General features: G+C 51.5%; 1 protein-coding gene across 1 annotated transcript in view; it reads right to left on the bottom strand.

The window, feature by feature from the left end:
• Positions 1-10,000, bottom strand: part of macf1a (microtubule actin crosslinking factor 1a) — a gene marked incomplete at its 5' end in the record, with an annotated part of 389,501 nt that overhangs the window by 49,432 nt on the left and 330,069 nt on the right. Inside the window, 5 exon segments of the mRNA XM_080531631.1 lie at positions 3,120-3,346; positions 4,614-4,698; positions 7,219-7,545; positions 8,286-8,445; positions 9,530-9,696. Coding sequence (XP_080387757.1) covers positions 3,120-3,346; positions 4,614-4,698; positions 7,219-7,545; positions 8,286-8,445; positions 9,530-9,696 — 966 coding nt within the window.

A 10,000-nucleotide genomic window follows, 5' to 3' on the forward strand; every position in this document is an offset into this window, starting at 1 on the left:
ACTACTCACCCGTTCCACGGACATTCTGGATATGCTTGTGAGGGGGACCGCGTTTTTCACCAGTGCTGTGAGGTGGATCAGGAGGCAGCGAGGTCGGAGAGCCGGCTGCTTGGTTCGCCTTCGGCGGAGAGGGACGCGACCACCACTACCGGGCATATTCCTGAGCAACGTGAACTCCCTTTGCAATAAAATGGATGAACTCCGGTGTCTCGTTGCGAGGAGCAGCGACTTCCACTCCTCGGCTGTCTTCGCGTTTACGGAGACCCATCTGTCGCCATCTGTCCCTGACGAGGCGGTGGAGCTAGAGGGATTCTCCGCGTTCCGGGCTGACAGAGACTTCGAGGCGGTGAGCAAGTCTAGGGGTGGGGGGTTACTGTTCTTTGTAAACGAGCGCTGGAGTTCCGAGGTGACAGTGCTCCACAAACACTGTTCCACGGCTATAGAATCCCTATTCATCCTCTGTCGTCCATTCTATTCCCCCTGCGAGTTCAGCTCATTCATTCTCGCGTGTGTCTACATTCCACCTGATGCTGACGTCACCGCAGCAGTAGCAACAGCTCTCTTTTTTTTTTTTTATCCCCTTTTTCACCCAATTTGGTAGCCAATTGAACCCAACCGAGCATCCAATTATCCCCTGCCTATTGCGAAGGATCCGCCGCACGACCCCCGTGGCCGGCAGTCCCAGAGGAGGCCGCCAGGCAGACTAGCTGACTGGCTCCTCGAGCCCAGCACCTGTTATTCCGGCACCCCGGGGGCGCTGTTGCGCGACGGATCCTTGTCCGGAACTACTCCTATACCTCCCTCGGGAGCGGCCGCCCAATATGCCGCTCCGCGTGTGTGCCCCAGCCATATCCGGATCTGGCGAGCTGGGATTCGAACCCAGTCCCCGGTGGGCAGCATGCACTAGTGGCCAGTGCTTAGACCGCTACACCACCGTGGGGCGACGCAGCAACAGCTCTCTGAGGGGGATTCCGCCTCCGTCTGGAAAGGCCTAAAGACCATCACCAACTACAAACCCAAGTCCCCGCTGATGTCCGACAACCTCCCTCTCGCTAACGAGCTGAACGAGTTCTACTGTAGGTTTGAGAAAGAGAGGTTCCCGCCCACCCCCGCCCTCTCCCTCCACCCCCCCCCGGCTACAACCACCACCCCCGTCCCCCAGGGGGGCCAATGTCCCTCCTGCTACCCCCCCCTCCCCTCCCTCCCCCCTCCTCACCCGCCCCGCCCCCCCCCACCCCCTCTCTCTGTCACAGTGCGAGAGGTAAGCAGACTGTTTAAGAGGCAGAATCCCCGGAAGGCAGCTGGTCCGGATTCCGTCTCTCCCTCTGTCCTGAAGCACTGCGCCGACCAGCTGGCCCCGGTGTTTACCCACATTTTCAACGCCTCGCTGGAGCTGTGTCACGTCCCAGCGTGCTTCAAGGCGTCAATCATCATCCCCGTCCCCAAGAAGGCCAAGGTCACAGGCCTCAGCGACTACAGACCCGTCGCTCTGACCTCTGTCGTCATGAAGGTCCTGGAGCGCCTTGTCCTGGCCTACCTGAAGCTCATCACGGATCCTGTGCTGGACCCCCTGCAGTTCGCGTACAGAGCCAATAGATCCACGGAGGACGCCGTGAACATGGCTCTGCACTACGCACTAGAACACCTAGACACTGCAGGCAACTACGCCAGGATCCTGTTCGTGGACTTCAGCTCGGCCTTCAACACGATCCTCCCACACATCCTGGAGCACCAGCTATCCCTGCTGCAGGTGCCGGACTCCACCTGCAGGTGGATCACGGACTTCCTGACTGACAGGTCTCAGCGGGTGAAGCTGGGGAAGAGCATTTCCAGCTCCAGGTCCACCAGCACGGGCTCCCCGCAGGGCTGCGTCCTGTCTCCAGCACTGTTCTCCCTATACACCAACAGCTGTGTCTCCCGCCACCCCTCGGTCAAGCTCCTGAAGTTTGCAGACGACACCACCCTGGTGGGCCTCATCTCCAAGGGGGACGAATCTGCCTACAGGGGTGAGATCGAGGGGCTGCAGAGCTGGTGCAGTATTAACAATCTGGAGCTAAACGCTCTAAAAACAGTGGAGATGGTGGTGGACTTCCGTAGGAAAGCAGTCCTGCCCCCTCCCATCACGCTGGGAGGTACCCCGGTGGCCTCCGTGGAGTCATGCCGCTTTCTAGGCATGACCATCTCCCGGGACCTTAAGTGGGAGCGGAACACCGAGGCCCTCACGAAGAAGGCCCAGAAGAGGATGTTCTTCCTCCGGCAGCTGAGGAAATTCAGGCTGCCGAGGTCCATGATGGTCCAGTTTTACACGGCCATCATAGAGTCCATCCTCACCCACTCCATCATCACCTGGTTCCCTGCTGCAACGACCAAGGACAAGGCCAAGTTGCAGCGGGTGTTACGTTCAGCAGAGAGGGTGATCGGCTGTCCCTTGCCCTCCCTCAACTCCTTGCATGACACCAGGGCTCTGAGGAGGGCAAGAAAGATCATGGCCGACCCCTTCCACCCCGGCCACGGCCTCCTCACCCTGCTTCCCTCTGGAAGAAGGTTGCGGCTGCCTAAGGCACTGAAGGCCCGCCACAGGCTCAGTTTCTTCCCCTCAGCCTAAATGACTCTGGCTTCCCCCTCCCCCCCGCCCCCAAGTCTGCCCAGGACTGAACATGCACTAGACCTTGTATAACTCTGCACTGCACTTTATTTACAGCACTATCCATGCACTGTCTGTCCTGTGTTGTCCTGTTTTTGCATTGTACTTGTTTTGTTCATATATATGTGAAAAAAGCATAAATGCACCTTCTGTAATGCCAAAGCAAATTCCTATATGTGTCAAGCATAATGGCAATAAACGTTATCTGAATCTGAATCTGTCTCTCGAACACACAGACAGACAGACACACAGACAGACACACACACACTCACACTCACACTCACACACACACACACACACACACACACACACACAATCACACACACAGTCACACACAGACAGACAGACAGAGAGACAGAGCGACAGACACATACACACACACACACACACACACACAATCACACACACACACACACAGTCACACACACACACACACACACACACACACACAGACAGACAGACCCCCCCCCCTCACCTTCTGCCTGTCCTGATAAGCGGGCGTGGCGTCAGGCTCCATGTGGTTAAGCTCCACCTCCACGGTGTCCAGCCATTGGCTGAGGTCGTGGTGGGCGCTGGCGAAGCGCGTGGCCAGCTGCAGGGCTTGCTCCAGGGTCCGCAGGGCCTTGCCGCTGACCGCCGTCATCTCGCCGTAGCGAGACTTGATGCCGTCCAGCTTCTCCTGGATCAGCAAGACCTCCTCGCCTGGACAGAGACACGGGTCAGAGACACAGTACCAGGGTCAGAGACACGGGTCAGAGACACAGTACCAGGGTCAGAGACATAGTACCAGGGTCAGAGACACAGTACCAGGGACAGAGACACAGTACCAGGGTCAGAGACATAGTACCAAGGTCAGAGACACAGTACCAGGGTCAGAGACACAGTACCAGGGTCAGAGACAGAGACACAGTACCAGGGACAGAGACACAGTACCAGGGTCAGAGACAGAGACACAGTTCCAGGGACAGAGACACAGTACCAGGGACAGAGACACAGTACCAGGGTCAGAGACACAGTACCAGGGTCAGAGACACAGTACCAGGGACAGAGACACAGTACCAGGGACAGAGACACAGTACCAGGGACAGAGACAGAGGCACAGTACCAGGGACAGAGACAGAGACACAGTACCAGGGTCAGAGACACAGTACCAGGGACAGAGACACAGTACCAGGGTCAGAGACACAGTACCAGGGACAGAGACACAGTACCAGGGACAGAGACAGAGACACAGTACCAGGGACAGAGACACAGTACCAGGGTCAGAGACACAGTACCAGAGTATTCAAAGGACCGAGCTTTCTGAAGAGCCGGTCCAAAGTCTAGAACAAGGGAGGAAGTGGCCAGTGACTGCCCCCCCACTGTTACTGTCCCAGTCCCCTCCAGGACTTCTCCTGTGAACACACACGACGACCCTGTGGTCCTTCAGCCAACGAGGTCATCCGTTGTCTTTCTAACATCTCAGATATGGTCACGGTGTTCAGAGCAGCAAGCAGAAGAGCTCATATAACTCCTATTTTAGAGACTCTACACTGGCTTCCTGTTAAGTTCAGAATAGATTTCAAGATCCTTCTGCTGGTTTATAAAGCTCTCACTGGCACAGCACCACAATATGTTCAGACCTTTTGCCAGCATATCAGCCCAATAGAGCTCTCAGGTCTTCTGACGCTGGTTTTCTCTGTGTACCACATAAGAAGAGATTTGGTGAGGCTGCATTCTCATTTTATACACCCAGATTGTGGAATGCACTGCCAGTTTACATTAGAGATGCAACCTCAGCAAATATGTTCAAGTCAAGACTAAAAACCCATCTTTTTAATATTGCCTTTAAATGACTAAATTATTACATTATGATTATATAATGATTGGAGCACTTTGAGCTGCAACATTTGCATGAAAAGCACTATACAAATAAAGTTATTATTATTATTATTCAGGGGGTCAAAGTTGAAGAGGTTGTGTGGCGTACCTGTGGTTTGTTTGAGCAGAGCCTGTCCATTCTTAATGGCCTGGTCCACTGTCTTCTTCCTGCTCACGATCTCCTCGTTCAGAGCCTGGAGGGATGAAGGGAGGGAGGAGAAGGAGGAGAAGGAGGAGGAGGAGGAGGAGGAGGAGGAGGAGGAGGAGGAAGAGGAGGGAGGAGGAGGAGGAGGAGGAGGAGGAGGAGGAGGAGGAGGAGGAGAGCGAACACCAGAAGATCAAGTCACTCTGAAGGAAACTCAACCACAACATTCATTTAAACAGAAGTGCATGATCAGGTGAGATCATATCTATTCATGATCAGGTGAGATCATATCTTTTTTTTTCCACAATATTTTTATTATCATTTTTATATACCAACATCAAAGACAAAACAACAAAAGACAAATAAAGAGAAACATACAATAACAAAGTTCACAAACTTTGTATAAAGTATTCTATCCTACATGTTCTTCATGTATGGTTCCCACAGCTTGTCAAAGTCTTTCCGCTTGTCTTTATTAATATAGGTTAATCTTTCCAGACCAATACATTCCAAGAGCCCCCTCTTCCACATTCTCAATGATGGAGCGTCCATACTCTTCCAGCATAGTGCTATGGCTCTCCTGGCTTGAAGGAGGGTGAGATCATATCTATTCATGATCAGGTGAGATCATATCTATTCATGATCAGGTGAGATCATACCAGTGTGTGTGTGTGTGTGTATGTGTACCAGTGTGTGTGTGTGTGTGTACCAGTCGTACCAGTGTGTGTGTGTGTGTCTGTGTGTACCAGTCGTACCAGTGTGTGTGTGTGTACCAGTGTGTGTGTGTACCAGTTGTACCAGTGTGTGTGTGTGTGTACCAGTTGTACCAGTGTGTGTGTGTGTACCAGTTGTACCAGTGTGTGTACCAGTCGTACCAGTGTGTGTGTGTGTCTACCAGTGTGTGTGTGTGTACCAGTCGTACCAGTGTGTGTGTACCAGTCGTACCAGTGTGTGTGTGTGTGTGTGTACCAGTCGTACCAGTGTGTGTGTGTACCAGTCGTACCAGTGTGTGTGTGTGTGTGTACCAGACGTACCAGTGTGTGTGTGTGTGTGTGAGTACCAGTCGTACCAGTGTGTGTGTGTGTACCAGTCGTACCAGTGTGTGTGTGTGTGTGTACCAGACGTACCAGTGTGTGTGTGTATACCAGTTGTACCAGTGTGTGTGTGTGTGTGTACCAGTCGTACCAGTGTGTGTGTGTACCAGTCGTACCAGTGTGTGTGTGTGTGTGTGTACCAGTCGTACCAGTGTGTGTGTGTGTACCAGTCGTACCAGTGTGTGTGTGTGTGTGTGTGTGTACCAGACGTACCAGTGTGTGTGTGTATACCAGTTGTACCAGTGTGTGTGTGTGTGTGTGTGTGTGTACCAGTCGTACCAGTGTGTGTGTGTGTACCAGTCGTACCAGTGTGTGTGTGTGTGTGTGTGTACCAGTCGTACCAGTGTGTGTGTGTGTACCAGTCGTACCAGTGTGTGTGTGTGTGTGTGTGTGTGTACCAGTCGTACCAGTGTGTGTGTGTACCAGTTAGGGCTGCCACGATTAGTCGACTAGTCGCGACGACGTCGATTACCAAAATCGTCGCCGACATACGTATTTGGTAATCGACGTCGTCGCATGTTTTTTTGGAGCAGTGTCGGTCATCCGGGGCACACGTGACATCTCCGGAAAAACAAACAGAGAGAAATGTCTTCCCGTCCTCGTACGTCTAAAGTGTGGGAGCATTTCAACCACAACGTTGAAAAAAACAATGTAAAATATACAATTTGCAAAGCTGAACTCGCTTATCATGGCAGCACGTCTATGATGCGCGAGCATCTCAAAAGGAAGCACGTTGTGGCAGATGACGAGGAACACGATGGCTCGTCTCGGTAAGCTAGTTAGCTTGTTATTGGCTAACGATATCGTTACGTTAAAAGCCTTCTTACATTATTTTACGTTATGTGCTGTAACGTTGTCATCAAAGCGATACTTATACAATAGCTAAAAATGTTGTCTTAACGTTACAGTGCTAAGAAGGCGCGTTCTACTATGGAAAGCAAAACTTTTGTACTCTGTACAAGTATTTATTTTTGTTTTTGTATTCTTTTGGTTGCCTAGTGCCTAGCCTACCTCATTTTACTGAGCAGTTTGCACTCTCTACTACTCTTTACATTACATTACATGCAAGTGATGCCAGAAATAAATCTGCAAAGTTCATTAAAATATCTATTTTTGAGTGAACAATCATTTTAATTGTCTTTATTTTTAGTTAGCACATGCCTACAACAACAACTAACAACTTCAAGCTAAATTTAGAAGCTGATTTAGAAGATGATAGCTAAATAAGAGCGATTGAGTAATTGTGCGATAAGCTGTAATTTATGATCCGATTAGTTGACTAATCGTTAAAATAATCGGTGACTAGTCGACTATGAAAATAATCGTTTGTGGCAGCCCTAGTACCAGTCGTACCAGTGTGTGTGTGTGTGTACCAGTCGTACCAGTGTGTCTGTGTGTACCAGTCGTACCAGTGTGTGTGTGTGTGTACCAGTCGTACCAGTGTGTGTGTGTGTGTGTGTGTGTACCAGTCGTACCAGTGTGTGTGTGTGTTGCTGGGTCAGCTGCTGGGGCTGGTAGCTGTTGACAGACACCTGGCCCAGCCTCTGGCCCACCTCGGCCAGCCAGTTGAGCACCTCCACCTCCTCCTCCCCAAACAGCTGGGCGTTGGCCAGGGCTTGCTCCAGCAGGCCGGCCCTGCGCGCGCACCAATCGCTGAGCTCCGAGTGCGCCGTCTGCACCGCCCCCACGCGCTCCCCGAGCCAATCACGGTCGGCCGCGCAGCTCAGGGGGTCCAGGACTTTGCGGAGGCCCTGGAGGTGGACCACCTGGTCTGCCCTAGAGGCCACGCTATCTTGGAGGGTCTGGGGAGGTGTGGGGGAGGAGGGGGGGTGGGGGAGGAGGGTAGGTGGGGTGAAGGGGGATAAAATATACACAAGGGGAACAAAATGAAAGGTAAAAAAATAACATGAGCATGCAGATGAGAAAGCATAAATGATCATAAATCATAAGGAACGGAAACAAGCTATGCATGATAAAAAAAAAACAAAAAAAAAACTGACCTTGTGACTTAAACATAAATCATAAATGGTCGAATGAAAATCAAACTGAACATCTGGAAATCATATAACAGGGTGGAAGTGTGGATGGTGGGGGGGTCTGGGAGTCGACCTTGTTTCTCACGCAGATTGTAATCAAACTAAGAGTGATGTCATCATTGCGCTGGGGGAGGGGTCTGCAGACGTTCTAACTCCACAGTGACTCACAGAGACCCAGGGTTCCTGTCTGTGTGGCGTTAGAACTGTGTTTCTGCCTGGGAGGATCCCTTTCTACCCCTGACTGGACTCAGGACCCTAGCTGGGGCGGCTGTGTCTCAGGAGGTAGAGCCGCCCGTCTAATCATCACAAGGTTGGCAGATCGGCGGTTCGAGCCCCGGCTGGCCACATGTCGAAGTGTTAGCTTGCCGCCATTGGTGTGTAAATGTGTGTGTGAATGGGTGAATGAGAGGCTGTTGTAAAGCACTTTGGAAAAAGGTTTACCATTGACCATTTACCGTTCAGTTGGATGGGTACGATACGGTACATTCAGCTGGGTGGTACGGTACCTTGTGGCGGGCGATCTGCTGGGTTATCTTGGAGGTCTGGGTGCCCATGGGCTCGGCCGTGCTCAGCCGTCTCTCCGTGGCGCTCAGCCAGTCGCCCAGAGGCTCCACCGCCTCGTGGAACTGGAGAGCCAATCCCTGCAGCTCGTCCAGCTGCCGTTGCCTGGGAGACACAGGGGCGAGGGACGGACTCTTATTGCGACGAACGAACAAGCGTGGAGGTCTGGACCGACCGCGTGACAAGCATGTACACTCACTGAGAACTTTGATTAGGAACACCTGTACAGTGCAAGTTGGTGGAGGTGGTGTAATGGTGAGGGGAATGTTTTCTTGGCACACTTTGGGCCTGTTAATACCAATCAATCATCGCTTGAATGCCACAGCCTATTTGAGTATTGTTGTTGACCATGTGCATCCCTTCATGGCCACAATGTACCTAGCTTCTGATGGCTACTTCCAGCATGATAATGCACCATGTCACAAAGCAAAAGTCACCTCAAACTGGTTTCATGAACATGACAATGAGTTCAGTGTTTTCCCAGTCACTGGATCTGAATCCAATATAACACCTTTGGGATGTGGTAAAAAAGTCAGTCACGAAAAACTGGTTTCATGAACATGACAATGAGTTCAGTGCCTTCCCAGTCACTGGATCTGAATCCAATATAACACCTTTGGGATGTGGTAGAACGGGAGATTCACAGCTTGAAAGTGCACCTGTGCAACGGAATTGCGTGACACAATCATGTCATCGTGGACCTAAGAATGTTTGTTCCAACATCTTGTGGAATCAATGCCACCGAGAATTGAGGCTGTTTTGAGAGCAAACGGAGGCCCTAACCCAGTATTAGTACAGTGTTCCTAATAAAGTGCTCTGTGAGTGTGAATGTTCTACATGTGTTCTACACATTGACTGTCTGGTATAGAAAGTGTCTGCACGATCCTGTGATGTATGAAAATGTCTTCGTAAGCAAGCATGAATGACTTGTAGTCAGTCTCAGACCCTCGCTAAGCACCAACCCAGTACACAGAGTCCAAAAGACGTCCTCAGGGAAGCCGGAATGTGGGTTCAGATGATGTCCTAAAGACGTCATCTGGACGTCCTAGAAAGACGTCATCTGAACCCACATTCCGGCTTCCTTGAGGACGTCTTTTGGACTCTTTGTTCACTGGGAAGTGTCAGATACGTATAGCGTATATATACATCTACGTCCCACCACGCTGACCACCGGACTGGAGTCCTTTACCTGGCCGCAGCCCGCTCCAGCAGCTCTCCCCATCTCTCTCCCAGGACTTCCAGCTGCTTCTGGATCTTGTCCCGGTCCTGCGTCTCGGCCGTGGCTGCAATGCGCTCCCCCTCGGCCCGGATCATCTCCACCGTCCCCCGCCGGTCGTCTAGGAGCCTCTGGAGCAGCTGGAGGAGGGGAGACCAGGGAAGAAAGGCACAATGTTCAACACAACGGGAACGGGAAAAAAACAAACCGAATGTGAAAACTGAGGAACATTGAAGTCACTTCAACTGCCAAAGAATTCCGGAACACTCACCAACTTAAGTGCCAAGTGTTTTATGTGGTGTTTACTGTGCAGAAATACTTTGGCTCCAAAATGGAAACTGAATAATTGATGCATTTTTGGGGAATAGAGTCACGATCGGCACTCTAGAATGTGGACAGTTCCAGCGCTCAGTGAGTTAAACTCCACAGTGTTTCGCAGTATGA

Source organism: Nansenia antarctica (assembly GCF_963989245.1).
Source record: "Nansenia antarctica genome assembly, chromosome: 5".
Taxonomy (NCBI): domain Eukaryota; kingdom Metazoa; phylum Chordata; class Actinopteri; order Argentiniformes; family Microstomatidae; genus Nansenia; species Nansenia antarctica.